This window comes from Montipora foliosa, chromosome 6 (genome assembly GCF_036669935.1).
Source record: "Montipora foliosa isolate CH-2021 chromosome 6, ASM3666993v2, whole genome shotgun sequence".
NCBI classification, from domain to species: Eukaryota; Metazoa; Cnidaria; class Anthozoa; order Scleractinia; family Acroporidae; genus Montipora; species Montipora foliosa.
This window is the reverse complement of record NC_090874.1, coordinates 13,294,562-13,314,561: the sequence shown is the minus strand read 5'-3', so window position 1 is coordinate 13,314,561 and position 20,000 is coordinate 13,294,562. Positions and strand designations below refer to the sequence as shown.

The following is a 20,000-nucleotide window of genomic DNA, read 5'->3' as shown; positions in this document are numbered from 1 at the left end:
CACTTGGGTATCACCAAAATCCCGTCTGATTTTTCCTTCCGAATCTTCTGTAGGACTAAGCGTATTATGTTAAATGGAGGAAAAGCATAAAACTTGTAGTTACTCCATGTCAAGTGAAAAGCGTTGACAGCAAAAGCTTGCGGGTCTGGATGATATGAAATATTTTGCTTGTCTTGATAATTAATGCGAGAGGCAAACAGATCAAGATTCGGGGTAAAACAAAGTTGTGCACACGATTGCTGAAATAATGTTTTGTTGTTCTGTGTTACGCCTAGATTTTCGAGATTCAGAGTCTGCCTCAATGTTCTCTTTCCCCGGAATTCAGGCAACAGTGAGCCATATATTTTTTGAAATACTCCAATCCCAAATAGTTTTAACTAAGAAATTCAACTTAATTGAATGACTGGTGCCCATTTTATTAGCTATAACCTGAACTGTTGTGTTATCAACCAGGACTCTGACGTGTCTTCCTGATACTAGCTGTCTATAAGCTTGTAAGCCAATAATTTAAAATAGTTGATATGGGTTTCCTTCTCTGTAGCTGTCCAGAGCCCCCCTGTAGAGAGGTCATTTACTGCGCACCCCCATCCTTGTGTAGATGCATCAGTACGAATGGTGATTTGTGGGTCAGGTCTGTCTATTTTATTGACTGCAGTATCTATACAATCGATCTACTACTGAAGCTCCTCTCTAGCAAATGGTGTCAAGCTCATAAAGGCATCAAAATTCTCAGCTTTTTGTGTAAGGGCTTAAGATTTTTCATGTTCTGTAATGCGAAAATGCAGAGGGTCATACATTACCCCAGGAAAACTAGATATGATGAGGCCCACAACTTGTGCCACCTCACGAATCGACACTCTTTTACATGACAGAATTTGAGTTACAACTGTCTTCACACTTGTTTGCCTTGTCTGAAGTAGGTGATACTGTCACATGGATTGAGTTCAAAACAAACCCCAGAAATAGTAGAATTTGTGTGGGTATGAAAACTGATTTTTTAGAGTGACGAACAAAACCGAGATTGCCCAGCAATGTTATTGTGCCAGTAACATTAGAGGCACATTCCGTAAATCCACAGATGCCATATAACAATTTGGACACATTAAGCTAAGAGCAGTCCAAATTGAATACATCTTAAAATGCCTATATACCACATTTTTATTTAAACTTTTCAGATTCAGGATTAATCTATGTGACCCATCATCTTTGGGCCGGAGAAATATGGGGGAGGTAAAATCACCCTGCGCCGAAACAAACTCAACAATAACTTCTTTGGCCAATAAATGTTGAATTTGTTGCTGCGTTAAAACATGTCTGATGCGGAGGAAAAGTGAACTCAATTTTCTCCCCAGCAACTGTGCGCAAGACTTCTGCGTCAGAAGTTATTTTTGCGCCATTCGCACAGTCTACGTGACAACTGGCCAGCTTTGATCGAAGCCGCATCTTCAATATAAAATAATTTATCACCTTCGACATATTCTCAGCTAAATTGCTTACCTGTAAAGTTTTAAAAATCAATTCATCTGCTGTATTTGCTGCCACTGATTTCCCTGATTTCCCCTCTTTTGTGAGTTTGTCTTCAACTTGGGGAATGATTTTGGCGGGTACTGCTTCCAGTAGCGGCCTTTAAACAAAAAATTTTCTCCTCGTCGTTGTCTGTTATCCGAGACAGCATTGTTGTTATTCGAGAAGCGGCCTGCTTTCCCTTGGTTATGTCGTTCAGGGAAAGTGGTTTTACTTATCTTGTTCGAGGCCCGAATGTCGTTTAATCGTGATTACAGATTATCGCCAAACAATAGCAACGTTACCGGAACGTGCGAGGCACATAAACTGCTGTAGTCTTTCTGCAAAGTGAGTATGGCGTCACGACGCAGCAACGATAGCTCACACGACGTGTGGCTTAGCAGTGCCAACGCATCTGTATTTAGTTTTACTAGCTTATCAAGCTCCGGCAGTTTTTTCTGCCTCAATTGCACTTCCGTTTCTGTGGACAGAGCCAAAATACCCCGACTTTTGCATTGACTTTTGTATTGACGAGGCGCGAAGGTCCTGTTGTCTGGTTTGTTGTCAAGTTTGTCCCAAATCTCCGTGTTAACATGAGGAACAATCAGCCTGTCGCAGTGTCCTGGTCGACTGTATTTTCCATCTTTTCTTTCCGTTTTGGTTCTCTAAGTTTAGCTGACCAACGTTTGATGATAATGTCAGCAAGTTGCTGATTAATATTCGGACCAATGTCCTCGTCTTGATCTAAATCTTGACAGAGGTCGGTCAGCAAAGCGTCATACTCGTGTCGAGCATCTGAGACGCTTGTTTCACCTTCTGTGGCCGTGTCAACCTGGGGTTCTGTCGTTTTATGGATCTTTTCGCCGTCACTGAGATCGCATTCAGCATCCTTTCCATGTTCCGTTCAGCTTTTGCGTCGTTCCTTTACCGGTTCCTCTGCTTCAGACGGGTCATCCCGCCTTATTCGCTTAAACGATTTCTCCATGGATGCGGACATGTTCGTTAGAATTTGGCTTAAATTCTTTAACACTTTTGGCATCTCTTCCTCGTTGTCTCGATCGCCATGGTCATCCAACAAAGCCGTTTCATTTGCGTCAGAAGGCAGGATTTCATCCAAATCCAAGTTTCTCACCATGCTTGTAAAATTCGACCGACACTCAAAAACTACGCGGGCAAGAAAGTTATTTGCTGTATTTCGAGTGTGAGATATTGTCAAATCTGGTATCAGAAGGTTTCGCCCACGAGACGATTCGCAATAATTTCCGCACAGGTCCGTACTTCATTATGCATACAGGACAAATTAATTATGCATTCACACTATTGTTTTTCTGCAAATAATATTATGCTCATGCGCAAATGAAACCACGCTCGAGTGCTCGATTTCTATCCCATATGAACCATGTGAGCGTTAGCCCTACTGATGAAAATGGGCCCACACAATGACAGAGAAAAGCTCTGACCATTACACTCTATTCAGTTAACTCTGTTTAAAATATAAGTGCTGCACGGCCGGCGTTTGTATAAACGTAACCTTTCCTTGTACTTGTACATGTTCATTGCCGTGACTTTGGCATTCCCATGGCCTGCTCCCGTTTGACCTTGTAGCTCAGTCGGTAGAGCGGCAGAGATCTAACCTGAGGGTCGTGGGTTCAATTCCCACCCTGGTCAGAGTTTCTGTGTGGGCCTATTTCCATCAGTAGGGCTAACGCTCACATGGTTCATATGGGATAGAAATGGAGCACTTCACATTACACTCTATTCAGTTAACTCTGTTTAAAATATAAGTGCTGCACGGCCGGCGTTTGTATAAACGTAATCTTTCCTTGTACTTGTACATGTTCATTGCCGTGACTTTGGCATCTTCAGTTCCCACGGCCTGCTCCCGTCTGACCTTGTAGCTCAGTCGGTAGAGTGGCGGAGATCTAACCCGAGGGTCGTGGGTTTAATTCCCACCCTGGTCAAATTTTTTCTCTGTCCTTGTGTGGGCCCATTTCCATCAGTAGGGCTAACGCTCACATGGTTCATATGGGATAGTAATCGAGCACTTCACATTACACTATATTCAGTTAACTCTGTTTAAAATATAAGTGCTACACGGCCCGCGTTTGTATAAACGTAACCTTTCCTTGTATTTGTACATGTTCAAATCTGTGACTTTGGCATCTTCAGTTCCCACCGCCTGCTCCCGTCTAATCTTGTGGCTCAGTCGGTAGAGCGGCGGAGATGTAACCCCGAGAGTCGTGGGTTCAATTTCCACCCTGGTCAGAGTTTTTCTCTGTCCTTGTGTGGGCCCTTTTCCATCAGTAGGGCTAGCGCTCACATGGTTCATATGGGATAGACATCGAGCACTTCACATTACACTCTATTCAGTTTAAGCTGCTTAAATAGCCTGGTAACTCGATGGGAATATTCCGGAGGACTACTAAAACACCTAGAAAACACCTGATAACAAACCACAAAAACCCTTCAAATTAGAAGAATTCAAACGCAGACCAATAGAAAATACATTAATTTTACACTAGCTACGAGTTTCAGTTCAAAGGAAATTGGTGTTTTCAATCACCATGGTGTGAATGTTTTAGTTTTCATACTCGTCCTTCTAGGAAACTTCCAGAGCAATTTCTCTCAAATCTTGTACTGTAAAAATCTCCATGCCGTTAAGAGTATCCCGAGTAAACACTGACTTCAGCGTCTTGTTATCAATGTAAAGGGAGTAAATATATTAAGCAAGTACACTGTTTATATTACTGGTTTCTAAGATGACACCCTGTTGTCGGCCAGGAGAACGTTTTAAAAGACCTGGTTAAAATGTACGTTGCCGAATAAACTAATTAAGTATGACGGTCGTTTTGGACACGAGACAAATACGTCATTGTCGTGGCTAGTAATAAATTTTTGTCTCCATTGCGATAAAAATCGAATGTATTGGTGGCTTCGCGCATTTTCAGGGAGGCATGTTGTAAATTTCAGCCACGTCGTGAAATCGAGCTTACAGCGATTGATTTTATTGAGATTAATAAGCACACTTTTATTTTTCCTTTTGGTTTATTGTTCACGCAAAACTGATATTTTCTGTTTTGGAAATTAACCATTTTAAAAGGGCTGTGTACACTTAGTATAACAAGGTCGTTGTGATGAAATTTACACACAGTGCCAGCAATTGGATGATTACAAGACTGAACAAAAAAAGTTGCTTACTACAACACTTTGAATTGCTGTTTGACATAGTTATCGGAAATATAGCACTTTATTATATCTCTCAGAAAGAACGCGCGCTGTAATTGGCTAAATTAGCGGGGCTGTACAGCCCGCTAAATTTAAAATTTCGACAAAACATCATCTAGCGAGTTTTTCATGTCATTTCTGTTGCATAAACTTGTACTGAAAACTGTTTGAATCTTGCAAGCAACTATTTCAAACTTAACAGCCAAGAAGATTTAGTTTTTGGGATTTTGGCACGGCATTCTTTGTGGCAGTTGAACCTTCCGCTTCCCTTTGACTACAATAGTTTCCTTGCCTGCGCGCCGGTTAACCTCAGAGATATAATCAATATCTTACTAACCTCGTTTTCTCGGTCCGTACTGTAAGTTACGGATCTTCGTTTTTTCCCGTTGATTTATGGCCCGCGCACTTCGCGCTTGGGCCATAAATCAACGGGAAAAAACTCGGTCCGTAACTTACAGTACGGACATCGAACTCGGTTAGTAAGAGGTATTAGATGCACACCTTTTGTAATTGTTATCTTGTTACGTAAAGTTAATATCTTCTGTTAACTCTAATTATTTAAGACGTTTTATTTTCTTCTGCTAAATCTGATTATCTTTAAGAAGTTTTCTTTTCTTCGCGTCACTAACTCCGTAATTTCTTAGAACACTTAACACAATTGTATGTACCGTGTTGATTGTCTTTTTATTAACTTCCTATCAATGAATGCGATGATGACGATATGAACATGGTTGTGGGCCATCGCTGGGCAGCTACATATAATTTCCATTTGGGACAAATACATCTGCCTAGGGAGAAACGGACGGAAAGGTACAAATCAGCAACTGAGCGGGAAACTGAACGAAACGATAGCACGATGCATACCATATGACACGTGATCGCTGTGTACATGTGTACAATATATATTAAGTCATTAACTTCTGTTAACAAATTAATACACTAAATCGTTTTTTTTTTTAAGTTAAAAGATGATTAATGACTTTACTTTGACTGAAGTTTCTGTTGGACGTTGTTGATAGAAATAACTTCTTTTTCTTTTGCATTTTAGTCTTAAGTAAAATCACAATCTGTTAATGATGTCAAGATCAGTTAAGGAAAGAAACTGCCGTTGTGTCAACAAGGGTACTTGGCGTATACAGAAAAGAAGCTGTCTCAACGAGGAACAAAGTCTTTTGAGAGATGAACAAGTCCATAATGGAGAGAAGCCTTATGAATGCAAACAATGTGGCAAGTGTTTCAGCGATGCAGGGCAATTAAAGAAACATGAAAGAACCCATACTGGAGAGAAACCTTATGAATGCAAACAATGTGGTAAGTGTTATACCGAAGCAGGAAATTTAAGGACACATGAAAGAGTAAATACTGAAGAGAAGCCTTATAAGTGCAAACAATGTGGTAACTGTTTTAGCAAAGCAGGACATTTAAAGACACATGAAAGAGTCCATACTGGAGAGAAACCTTATGAATGCAAACAATGTGGCAAGTGTTTTAGCAAAGCAGAAGATTTTACGAGACACGAAAGAGTCCATACTGGAGAGAAACCTTACAAATGCAAACAATGTAGCAAGTGTTGTAGCAAAGCAGGAAGCTTAAAGATACCTTATAAATGCAAACAATGTGATAGCTGTTTTAGCAATGCAGGACATTTAAAGATACATGAAAGGGTCCATACTGGAGAGAAGCCTTATGAATGCAAACAATGTGGCAAGGGTTTTAGCCAAGCAGGAAATTTAAAGATACATGAAAGAGTCCATACTGGAGAGAAGCCTTACGAATGCAAACAATGTGGCAAGTGTTTTAGCCAAGCAGGATATTTGAGGAGACACGAAAGAGTCCATACTGGAGAGAAGCCTTACAAATGCAAACAATGTGGCAAATGTTTTAGCCAAGCAGGATATTTGAGGAGACACGAAAGAGTCCATACTGGAGAGAAGCCTTACAAATGCAAACAATGTGACAAATGTTTTAGCGACGCAGGAAATTTAAAGATACATGAAAGAGTCCATATTGGAGAGAAACCTTACGAATGCAAACAATGTGGCAAGTGTTTTAGCGAAGCTGGAAGCTTAAACATACATGAAAGAGTCCATACTGGAGAAAAGCCTTATGAATGCAAACAATGTGGCAAGTGTTTTAGCCAAGCAGGAGATTTGAGGAGACACACAAGAGTCCATACTGGAGAGAAGCCTTACAAATGCAAACAATGTTGCAAATGTTTTAGCGACGCAGGAAATTTAAAGACACATGAAAGAGTCCATACTGGAGAGAAACCTTATGAATGCAAACAATGTGGCAAGTGTTTTAGCAAAGCAGAACATTTAAAGAGACATGAAAGAGTCCATACTGGAGAGAAACCTTATGAATGCAAACAATGTGGCAAGTGTTTTAGCGAAGCAGGAAGCTTAAAGATACATGAAAGAGTCCATACTGGAGAGAAACCTTATAAATGCAAGCAATGTGGTAACTGTTTTGGCAGCGCAGGAAATTTGAAGAAACATGAAAAAGTCCATACTGGAGAGAAACCTTATGAATGCAAACAATGTGGCAAGTGCTTTAGCGTTGCAGGGTGAAAATTACAGCTGTTGGCTTTGCCAAGAGGAGTTGTGCAGCGAGGAGCTTCTTCTTGCACACTATCAAAATCATATGACGTTTGAGGAGCCATCAACGTAAAGTAGTGAATTTTGTTTAAGAAACTTTTAGTTCTTCGGCTATAATGGTGTTGCGTGTGTAAATTTAAAAAGCGTTCCATTTCTTCGTTGTAAGGTTTCGTTGGACGTTACTTCGCCGCCATATGCGTTCAGCCTTTTCTAAGGTGCGTTGAAAACTAGACCATTGTTTAAATGTCTAAACCTCTTTTTTTTTTTTTTTTTTTTTTTGGGGGGGGGGGGCGGAGTTGTTATTCCAGTTCAAGCTATTGTAAATGCCCTTTTATGTGTTTTCAAAATAGTCTTTTAAAGGTTCCCCTAGAAACAACGACTTTTTGTAACCAGCGGGCCTCTTTAACCCCAGGCAGCTTAAGGACGGTGCCTACTTTTGTTAATACGCATACGTTCTGCGCATCTCGAGATACTTGGATTTCCTATCGGTGATGCTTACTAATACAGGGATAGTTTTTCGCGGTTTAAAACTATCCGGAGAAAGTAGATCTTAGTAAGTACTCTTGGTATCCAAAAAGAAAATTGGGGATAACCATGCATTTTTGAGAGATAGTTAAGCTTCAATTTGAGAAAGAACGCCATACATTTCTTTGTATTTTAAAGATTTTTACAAATATTATTCATGAATTATGTTTGAAAAATGAGTGGTTACCCCCAATTTTCTTTTTTAATTTCAATAACACTTGTTAAGATCCACATTTCCTGCATAATCACACACCGGGGCAAAAATATCTTTAATTAGTAGGCACCGTCCTTAAAATCCCCGGCAGCAATGCTCGGCTACATACCAGCGTAACGCACAATTTATATGGTTTATGGGAAAACAATTGGCAAGTTCTATCCTAAAGAGAAGATAAGAAATTCTTTTCCAGAAAAGTGCCTATTCACAAACTACCCCCGATCTTTGTCTTATAAGTCTAATTGATCCGTAGGAACCGTTATTTGCCAGTGAGCTATATGTTTTGATTTTGACACCGTCGATGGTTCCCGAGAGGAATCAACGGGAAATACTAACGACCTCGGAACCACTAAGTATATCACCTCTCTTAAGTTGTGCCAAACTTAAACCATTTTTCGCAAATGCATCTTAACCACCAAATTGTTGCATATGGAAGTGTTCCTGGAGGAAAAACTTGTTTCCTTACTTTGGCAAATTTCCAGGCAGTCACATTCTGTTTCTAAGGTCAAGTGTGCATTACCACCATCTGAACTTCACTTTACGAACCTTCCTTTAGGATTATGAAATCCAAAACAAGTCATATAGGCGTAAATGTTAACATAAATCTCGTTGTTGTTGTTCATTAAAAGAAAAGACAAGATTGTAAAGGATTTCTAATTAAAGCAAAGATTCCTTAGGTACCAAAGGGAGTCATAGACGGAAACGCCATCCGACAGCATCTCAAATTCATGTCCGTTAAGCTCACAGCCTTGTTCTACCAATATATCAGTACACTAGTTTGATTTTGGGTTAGTGAATAAAACCGTGTGGTAAAGTGAAATAAATTTTTCACTGGAGTTTCTTCAACAAGCGTGCAGAGTACTAGGCGAGAATGACTGCGGTCCTCACAAAAAAACCCGGCAGTTGCATATTGAAAAGACAAGTATCAAAAAGATTTTCTTGTCACAGTCAAAAAAGTAATTTAATTTGGGTACACGGGGAAGACATAGGCCTTTTTTCTGCTCTTTCGGTTTTTTTTTTTTTTTTGATATATCACTGAATCTAAAACAACACCGTACAAGGCAAGCGAAACCAAGGATATTTTTATGACGTAATCAAAGTCATAGTTGAAGTACCTGATCAGTTACTCATATATCGCCTCCTTTTAGGGTTGACTACTTTCGAGTAGTTATACACTTGTGAATGTCTTAAAATACCTTCACAAGTCGATGGTGCATGCACTTTAATTACTTCGATGCTCGGGGAATATCCGAGTGCTCCATTGCAAGAGTGAAACCTTCGAACTTCCGATTATTACGTGTAATTAGGATGCTTTACCACTGAGTTGTTGGAGGTTAGTAGGAGCTATGCCATTTATTGACCTTTTCACCCCCGTGGCGACCCCCACTGAGGAGTAAAATCGTCTGGGGTCAAACAGAGTTAAATCATCTACAAGTTTTACTCTGCGGTGCAGGGATGGCGCAGTGGTGAGAGCACTCGCCTCCCACTAATGTGGCCTGGGTTCGATTCCTTGACTGGGCGTCAAATGTGGGTGTCTATGAGAGAAAATTGCTTTAAATTGTCAAGATGAGAGTGAGGATCACTTCACCCCTTCGTCTATAACCCGCGCTTCAAATTCATTTTGTTTGTTTCATGCAATATCACCTTAATTTCCAAATTGTGACTTGCAGACTCGTACCAGTGACATGTTGGTCTCCCTTTGAACACAGAAGAGGTTGAGACTAGATAGAGTCACATGCAAGAGCCACCCACTAGTACTGATAGGAGTTGAAGTGTTGACTATTTACAAACATTTCTTTAAGTAATTGCATTACCTGTGTGCAACAGTTATCTTAAAAGGAAATGATTAACCACTTTAAAATGAAATTACTACTTTCGGTATAAAGTAAGAAAATTTTAAAAGAATGAAACTTTAGTTAGACCAATATAGTTTAAGGTGTTACCAGGTGGAATGCAAAAAGTGCTGGCATCCAATAAGTAAAGCTTCAAATGTTTCAGTACAAGATTTTACAGAACATATTACCCACTCAAGCGAGCTTATACCGAGATGGCATAAAAAACAGTGATCGCTCCACCCTTTGCAAAAGCGAGAAGCAAACATTAGACCACCTCTCAGTCTCTCATAGCCTTAGTCTTGATGATATGAAAAAGCACGAGAACAGATCTTGTTAAATTCAAGTGAACTCTTATACGGTTGCCACGTTAGGTCGACTGATAGGCAGACACTAAATCACTGTATTCTTGCTTCAAAATATTATATTTTTTGTGCTGGTGCATGGGCTGGAGGATGAGCTTTGTTTCCGGACTTTCCTTTTGCGGCTGCATGAAAGACTCATCATTCTAAAAGAGATCGCTACTGCTAAAAAATCCCCTAAGAATGTTTTTTCGAGAGTGGGCTTTCCGAGGACTTTCTTTCCCTGTTCTCTTTCTCTTTCTCTTCCGGTAGCATTGTAACACGCAATAACACTGAGAGAAGAGATGTAATCTGCAGATTGTAATCTTGCGTCTGTAAACAGTACTTTTTACAATGACTGCAAAATTCTCGCGCGCTCATTGGCTAATTTTTATGGTCAATAAGCGAACAGACACATAAATTTATAATTTATGCGTTTCGAAGAGTTTAATTTGTGCAACATTTTGTGAAATAATAAAATTATGCAAGGCTAGTTCCCCAGTGCTTGATGGTAAAGTCAATCAAAATAGCCTGAAAGCTTTAACAACTACTTGTGTTTTTGGATTTTGTTCCAAGGCAGGTTTCTCATTAGATATTTCATTTTGGCTAACAAACGCAAATACCAAAAGAATTGCAGGAAAGCGACCTCGATTTGCTCTCATTAAGAATGACCTATGACCATGGACATATTACAACCATGATCGGCATTACAATCTTCACCACTATAACGACCGTGACTACCACGATTGTCGTCAGCACTGGGATCAACGTGGGTACCATGACTACCGGGACCACCGTTAACATCTGGAGTACCATGGGCACTATGCATGATGATCATCCATAGCCACAATGACTGCGGACGAGTGACCACCACAACCACAATGATGACCGTAATCTCTCGGTTAGGACGATGACCCTGGCCACCAGGACCACTCCGACAATCCGCGGGACCACCTTCTCTTTGCTTGGATTTCTCATGTTAGCAAAAAAAGTAAATCAGAGATTAGTTAGGAATCTTAATTTGATTTCTTCAGGCAAAGAATCCTCTAATAAGTTCTTGGCGTCAAAGATTTGGGAATCAATACCTTCTTTATTTTAGAATATGCCTCGTAATAGTTCTTGGAGAGAATACAATTTTTTGTTGTTGAGTAACCAGATTTAATTTTAATACATAGACAGAGAGGGAGACTTTCATAACTTAATCTTAGGTCTTCCGTTTTAATAAAATAGCAAATGTTATTTAAACTTCTAGCCCGCGACTAGAAGCATACAACTTCATTGTATTTGTGCAACGCCGCTTTAACAGACCCAAATATTTTTAGATTGCTTTTCCCGCAAAACCAGACCTTTCCAGCTAAGCATAAGTCTTGCAGGAGAAATCATTACTCATCGGATTGAGAATCTTATTTAAGAACCAAACTTTTATTTGAGAACTAGTCTAAAGAAAGCTTGATTTGTGAAAATGGTGTTACATATATAGACCAGGAACCAATACCCGGAGCCTACAACTCTACTGTGTTCGTGTAACGGCGTTTTCACAGACCGATTTATTTTTAGATTGAATTTCCCGCGAATGAGACTCCCACAGGAGCCCGATGACCAATTACAAGAAATTAAGCTGACGTCATAGGGTCACCGAACCGGAACTGCCTTTTTCTTTTGACCTAATTCGCGGGAAGGGCTAGTCTAAGAACAAAGCTACTGGTGAAAACGCCCTTTCACAGACGCTGTATGGAAGTTGCACGCTCCAGATGGGCTCCTGTATAGACCTACAATCTCGGACAAAACTGTTGAGACAGTAACACAAATTCGCCTTCATTTTTAAACATGCCTACTTACTCTCCCTTTCCCACTCCCCTTCCCCCCCCCCCCGCTCAGTCTGTAGTGGGACAATTCGTGACTGTATACATGTAACATTGCATGCCCGTAACCGGTTAGAACCAGTCTAGAGATAGCACATGTAATCGAAAGGAATAAAGTTGTGTTTGTCTGTTTACTCTCGTCTTATGCAACGACTCAGCCTACTACAAAGTGGTGGAGAACCCGGACTGGCGATAATTTAACATGCCTGCTACTATCGAAGAATTACAAGGAGTCGTTGCTGGCCTCAGCGAAGTGATAAAGGGATTAGTCGGCGCGATCCAACTTCAAGCTCAAACCTCAGCGACACACGCTAGCGCGGCCGATCCTACGCCCGCTCCTCCCAACCAAAATTTCACCACGTTACGACAACCGACGCTCAAATTACCCACCTTCCGCCAAGATACTAAAGTTCAAGATGACATTGCCGAATTTCTTGACCGATTTCAAGAACAGACATCGCACCTTCCAGCCACCATTCGCCTGTCCCTTCTAGAACAACAATGCATTGGCGAATGGCCACGTTCTGTGTTGTCATTTTTTCGCAGTACAGAAGGCTTCTCCGACCAATCACCAGACGAGCAATTGGCGTCTTTCATTTCACGTTTACGAGACGAGTTTCAGGAACCCACCGACTCAAAATGTCGACGTTTGGCAGCCCAATTAAGCGCTATGAAACAGGATCCATCGGAATATGTCGATGAATTTGCATTCAAGTATAAGAATACTGTTCACCAACTCGATAAACTAGGCGAAAGCCTCACTAAATCTTGCCCAACCTATGTTACTTTGCAGTTTATTTCCAAGTTACAACCGCATATTGCCCAACATCTGGTTCTTCAAGCACACCATGTGACACAACTCGATAAAGCCATTGAATTTGCTCGACGCATTGAACATTCGTTCATCACTGCTACAGATAAAGGATCTGCTTCGCCCTTACCCCAGGATTCCCCGTCGCTCCCTACTGCATCCAATGAAGGTCCACAGCGAACTGCCTTACTTAGCTCTTCTGGTCAATTTCGTGGCGACGTTCGGCCTTTTCAGCAACAACGCTCATGTTGGATTTGCGGCCAAACCCAGCACACAGCTCGTGATTGTACGCAGCGGCCGCCAGCACAAAGAAAGAAAATTCCAGAAGTATGTCGAAATTTTAACAGGCTTCTCTCTGCTAATTGCGAGCAAGCAAATAACAAGTGTTCAGCTGGGAGACTTCATAAATGTTCTCAGTGTCACAAATGGGGTTGCAAAGCTCTCCGTCACAAGAAATCCCCAATGCAATCTCTGGTCGCAGACCTCCCACCCTTAAACAAGCCAGCTGATGGTGAGACATCGACCACATCTCAAGAACATGTTGTGTTTGGTTTGCCAGCCGTCACAACCCCTGCGGGTAAACTCCACGAACGCCATATCGTTTGGACACCTGTCACCTCTGCTGGAGAGAAACTTCCTCTACCTCTTGACAGTTGTTGTTCTGTGTCACTTGTCAGTCGATTCCATGCAGACCTCGTCGCTTCTAAGTCTCCGCAGTTAAAGTTTCAGTCGCTTGAAAAGCCTGTCGCGGTCTCTGTTGCCGATGCAAAGTCTCAGTTAAAGGCTGTAGGAACCATGGAGATTCCCATACAATGGAGCAATGGCAAGGAAACCACATTTCAGATGCTCGTAGTTCCTGGTCTTTCCTGGCCCATTCTATTTGGCGAAAACCACTTACATTCTACACAAGCTCTGGTGGACCATGCAACACCCAGTATTCATTTTCGACATCCCAGCATGCCCTTCAAACTCGCCTGTTCCCTTCAGAATCCACTTACAGACAATAAGGATCATGGCGTCAACACCCATGCAGGTGTAACCTGCTTACTAACTGGGCCTCCATGCCCTGGTCTTCCTCCGGGCAATTCCAAACTGAATCGCGGACTTAACTTTGTCTCTGTTTGCCTTACCATTGGTACTTCACTGATGGCGCTCTCACACTCAGACCTATGGATCGATGGTCACGAAATCCAACCTGGAGTTAAAGTACTGAGTGGCCCTTTTCACATGACCGCTGCAACAGATCAAACCATTCCTACCAAGTCGTGTCATGTATCTGCCTGTACCCTTCCATCGCTTCCATTGGAAACCATTCCTACAGAGTACATCTCTGATCTTCAGCCCTCTTATACTACAACACTTGCTGTTGAGTGCAAACGCAAACAAACAGACATTCCACTCAACATCATTCTTGGAAATCTTCGCCCAATATGTCAAGAAGACACTTAGGCTTACGCAGATGCAGCTGAGAATACTGCAACGGTTCTCGCAGACAGTTGGATGTGTTGGGCCAATGGACAATCAAAATTGTCACTTGCCTTCCCCTGCTGCACAGATTACAGCTCACATTTCATCAACGCAAACATGGAAGATCTCTGAACAGCAGAAAGAATTAACAGCCGCAGGATTCCTCCATCCTGTCACCTTTTAGTGAGATCATATCTGAGTTCCATGAACATGAATTTGTGCCTCCTACAAGTTCATCACCAGACCCCAACCCAGCGAGAGTATTATGACATGCACTCTAGAGACCTCCATGTGCCGGATGGAAAAAGACTTTTTGTTAGACTTCCTCCTCCAAGCTCAACTGTAAAAGGAGCTGCTACACGCTTTATTAGAAGATATGATGGTCCTTTTCTGGTTGTTGGACATGTTCATGGTCGTGAAGATTTGCTACTGTTACGACACATAACAACTGGCAAAGAACTCAGAGCGGTTAACATTGAAAAAATTGTTGTAGTTCCTGATGGTGATCCTCTTGCAGACATTCGCCCCGACACGGAACCAGAGAAACCCTTGCAGACCGCTACACCCTCACTTCAAGAGCGTACTGTGGTCCCGTCTCCACGTATTACACTAAGTTCGGATTTGGCTAAGGTTGCCCTTGCATTTGGTCCATATCTTGATAGCTTGTCAAAACCTCAGTGTTATGCCTCTGAAGCCTCTAAAGCAGTTTACCGTAACTTACCTGAAGCCAAAGACATTCTTAACCGTCATGGTAAACTCAAAGGACTTGTTACAAAATGCCCTTACTTATCGTTTAAGGGTGGACCACATGGAGGCACTTACCTCCTTGTCTTAGATGTTAAGCTTTTCCATGAACTTAATAAGTAACGCCTCAAGAAGGGGTGGACTCGTGAGCAAATTTTTGTTTTGTTTGTTCGTTCAGTTTATTTCAAACCCAAGAAGGGTTTGACTGTAGTGGGACAATTCGTGACTGTATACATGTAGCATTGCATGCCCGTAACCGGTTAGACCCAGTCTAGAGAGAGCACATGTAATCGAAAAGGACTCGAGGAATAAAGTTGTGTTTGTCTGTTTACTCTCGTCTTATGCAACGACTCAGCCTACTGCAAGTCAATGTTACTGAGTATCGTGATATGTTCTACAGTATATTTTTTCTGACCAAGATAAATCAATATTGAGGTTGGGAGGGGGGGGGGGGGGGTGGGAGGTAAAAGGGCAGGTTTCAAGCGGTACATTTGGATAACTTGTTGGAGTACCAAAAATGTCTCAACAGGTTTTGTCCGAGATTGTAGTGTTGGAGTTGTATCCTCCTGTTTATGGGCTTCTACTTGCACTCGATGGTGTTAAACCTGAAAAACATCCATGCTACTTTGGATACAGTACAACAGGAATCAATTTCTTTGAGGATAACAAAAAGGCAGAGGGGTCAAAATTAAGTCAAAACACGAGAAGAACGCGAGACAAAAATGCGAGAAACTTCAATCTGACGCAAGCAATATCACGTCATCCTCGCATAAATTATAAATATATGTGTCTGCTCGCTTATTGACAATAAAATTTAACCAATGAGCGCGCGAGAATTTTGCAGTGATTGTAAAATTTACATTTACATTTACTTCAGCGTGGCAGGAACATAGCCCTTTATCTTCCCAGGCTGTTCACTATGTCAGCCATCTTCACACGCGCTAAGTAAGTGATGGGCAAAGACAAACATCAATGTATTCGCGAGTTTCGTAAATATTAGCGTTTATAAGCCCCGACAAATATACGAAACACTGAGGAAAAAGCAGTTTTGACACTTTCCAGTCACTTGCCCCGAGTGACCACGTGATCTTGCTGTCTTGGCGCGCATATATAACGGCCATCATGAATAAGGGCTCTTGGGCAGTATTATATCTTTCGTTTTGTTGTTTCACACTTACACGACACGGCTTGTCGCATAAAATATTAAATAAAGACCCACATTCGCCCAAAAGTCATTGCGCACCGTGACTGAATTTTGTGTAACACGAAATTACCTAAATATCTGACATGTTGTTTCCCGCGTGATTCGCCTGAGTGCCTTTAGCCAATCACATCAGTCGCCATTTGAAAAACAAAAACAAACGACCGCAATGACTTTTGGGTGAAGGTGGGCCTTTAATGTGTTCCGGCCGTCGATTGCATCACACGCGGACATGGACCTCTGAATAATAAGTTTAATGACCGGCTTTTTATGATCCTATAAACCACTTTCAAAAAATTCCAGTTTTCCAAATTTCCAGTCACGTGCCCCGAGTGACCACGTGATCTTGCTGTCTTGGCGCGCATATATAACGGCCATCATGAATAAGGGCTCTTGGGCAGCATTATATCTTTTGTTTTGTTGTTTCACACTTACACGACGCGGCATGTCGCATAAAATTAAAGACCCACATTCGCCCAAAAGTCATTGCGCACCGTGACTGAATTTTGTGTAACACGAAATTACCTAAATGTCTGACATGTTGTTTCCCGCGTGATTCGCCTGAGTGTCTTTAGCCAATCACATCAGTCGTCATTTGAAAAACAAAAACAAACGACCGCAATGACTTTTGGATGAAGGTGGGCCTTTAATGTGTTCCGGCCGTCGATTGCATCACACGCGGACATGGACCTCTGAACAGTAAGTTTAATGACCGGCTTTTTATGATCCTATAAACCACTTTCAAAAATACCATTATGCTCTTCGTTTGCTTACCTTTGTAAGTTCCAAGAGAAACTGGAAACCATCTTGGAGGCCAAGTAAAGAGTATTATGGCATTTTTAAAATGAATTGAAAGTATCTCCTCTCAAGGGTACTTCCGGAAAATTTTCGTAAACTTCCGTCAATAATGTAGAATTTTTCTTTTTTGCAAACATGAAGAAATTCTCCTTTCTGTCAAATCCGCTAGGCAGAATGGACACTCCTTGCTTGCAAGGACGCTTGCATAGAAAACTACGATTTTGAGATGATTGTAGCTGTTGAGAGCGAAAAATCCCATACAGAAGGTAAGAATGTTTGTTTGTACATTTCAAACGAGAGATCAGTCTCTTGGAAGTGGTTCGTTAAAACTTTCTGGGCCTGTCTCCTTCTCGGAAATGATCATGGGGGCCCTTTCCTAAGGCTACCTAGGATATGACCGTCAGCCGGTGAAAGTTTTCAAATCACTAAATGACGGGCATGATATACAAACAGTATTTCAGTCTAAGCTCTCGTTTTAAAACGCTTAGTTTTGTATTCCAAATAGTTTTAGAAGCGAACAGTGAGGAAAAATAGAACATACGTGCGTACACCGGACATATCTCTCGCAATTGTTTATTTCATCCTCTTACATCATCTTACATCACGTGACCATAACCAACCAAAATACGAACAGTTAGCATTCCATTATTGCGACAAGTACTCAAGTCAGTTACAAAGATTGAAAATTTTAAAGCCAATTAATACATTGGAATGAGTGATGATGGCGAGATTTGCATAGTCTTGAAAACGCAGGGACATCCGACGTCAATTTTCGGAAATATCTGTTTGGAAGACGATTTGAGATCTAGAATTTTCGGAACATTTGTTGTAAAATGTCTTGCTTGCCTGCCTGTCCTAGGATTTTCGAACAACTAACAACTAAAACATAGTGTAATTGCCCATTTTTAACGGATTTTTACCCTAAAAAGGTCACCTAGAATTTTCGGGGGCCTTTTTTGTGGCTGAAATTTTCGAAAAGGTAACTTTTGATCCCTAGAATTTTCGGATCACTAGAGTTTCAGCCGAACAGATGAAAAGTTTTTAGGGGATAACAATATGCCTACATCTACCGTTTAAACACTAAAATACGTTTAACAATGCTATGTTTAAGTGGTTTTGAACTATATTCTCGTTGGGTGCCCCTAAAAAAGACTGAGGATATCGAAGGATATCAAGAGGATATCAAGACATCAATGACTGATTTTCGCTCTACTGACTTCCCAGTTGGCAAATAACATATACTTTCTTTCAGTCATTAGCAAACTATTTCAAAGTATTGCCTATAATTTGGCAAAATTATATTTAAGAATTATGCATATTACTATTTATATTCTACAATTATTTTGTAGAACTTTAGGTTGATAACAAGTCTACGGCAGGTATGTTTTGCAGGTTCCAGGTTGCAGGTTGAAATTTAATTATAACTGGAAAACCGCTGGCACTTAAAAGAAAGGTAAAGCGATAGACTTACCGTGACTGTTACATGAGTAGCTAACCTTAGGCCTAATTAGGCCTAAAGAAAAATTTTTAGGCCTAAGGTTAGCTATTCATGTGACAGTCACGGTAAGTCTATCGCTTTACCTTTCTTTTAAGTGCCGGGAGGTTTTCCAGTTATAATTAAATTTCAACCTGCAACCTGCAACTTGCACAACATACCTGCCGACAAGTCTACATCAGGACTCGAGTCTTTCCTATTTTTGACAACCAGTTTTATCAGATAAAACTCTACCACTTCTACTGCTACTGCTACTGCTAGACCCAGGGGTCCTACGAAAACTAAGACCGGTGTCTTAAACAGTAAGAAACCTGGGAAAACTTACTGCTAGGCAGAGATTTCGGCGCTGGATGCTGTCTCCAAACAAAGTTGAATTTACACAGACACGTACAACACCATAACACGCTTGAATGTTGTGTGACTGAAAAAAAATCCAGTGACATTCGTTGATGCTTACTTCTTGGCACGGAAAGTAAAGATAGGGGCTTTCAAATATGGAGAAACTGAACTGTGAGGCAATTAACCCTTTTGTTGTAGCAGAAACCCATAAGGGCTGAAACGTGTAACGGCCCCTTATGTGCTGGGAAACAAGCTTCTGAATATTCCAATTTGTTAAGTACCATATTTGGAACAACAAGAGCGAGGGGTTTCCAAATATGGTACTTAGCACTGAAACGTTCAACCAATCAGTTCGAACTGAATATTCGGAAGCTCTGAACGCGCGTTACATGTTTCAACCCTTATGGGTTTCTGGTTGTAGCCAATAAAAATGTGATACGAAAATTATTTTGTCAGTACACATTTGTTATCACGGCAAACAAGTCCACAATTTCACAGTAAGTCACGCAAACTATAAACGGATGCCGCAGATTGTCAATCTTATTATTATCTCTGATAAAGGACTAAAACAGTTTTATATGTGGGACATAAGTGATTGTCTGTAAGTTTGTCCGCATTTGCTTCACTTAGTTTTCGTATTACTAAAACTAAGAGCATAGTCTTACTTTTCATACTACGAAAGCTAAGACCACGGACTCTTAGGTCTAAGGTCTTAGTTCAATTGTTTCGAGGGTCTTAGTTTTCTTAAGTAACACCCTGCTATTGCTTCAGCTACTGCTACTGTTTATGATGATGATACTGATACTGATACTGCTATTGATACTGCTATTGCTACTGCTACTGCTACTGCTACTGCTTCTGCTTCTGCTTCTGCTACTGCTACTGCTACTGCTACTGCTACTGCTACTGCTACTGCCACTGCCACTGTTACTGTTACTGTTACTGTTACTGTTACTGTTACTGTTACTGTTACTGTTACTGTTACTGTTACTGTTACTGTTACTGTTACTGTTACTGTTACTGTTACTGTTACTGCTGCCTATTAT

The 20,000-nt window shown here is 41.0% G+C and overlaps 2 protein-coding genes across 2 annotated transcripts in view; both read left to right on the top strand.

Annotated features, from left to right (window-relative positions):
- Positions 1 to 7,617, top strand: part of LOC138006749 (zinc finger protein 709-like) — a 10,437-nt gene extending 2,820 nt beyond the window's left edge. Inside the window, exon 2 of the mRNA XM_068853258.1 lies at positions 5,777 to 7,617. Coding sequence (XP_068709359.1) covers positions 5,802 to 7,298 — 1,497 coding nt within the window. The 5' untranslated portion in view covers positions 5,777 to 5,801 and the 3' untranslated portion in view covers positions 7,299 to 7,617. The remainder of the gene's footprint in view (positions 1 to 5,776) is intronic.
- A 4,684-nt stretch (positions 7,618 to 12,301) lies between these two features.
- LOC138005046 (uncharacterized) lies at positions 12,302 to 14,359 on the top strand. The gene has a single exon (XM_068851337.1). The coding sequence runs from the start codon at positions 12,302 to 12,304 to the stop codon at positions 14,357 to 14,359; it is 2,058 nt and encodes a 685-aa protein (XP_068707438.1).
- The last annotated feature ends 5,641 nt before the right edge of the window (positions 14,360 to 20,000 follow it).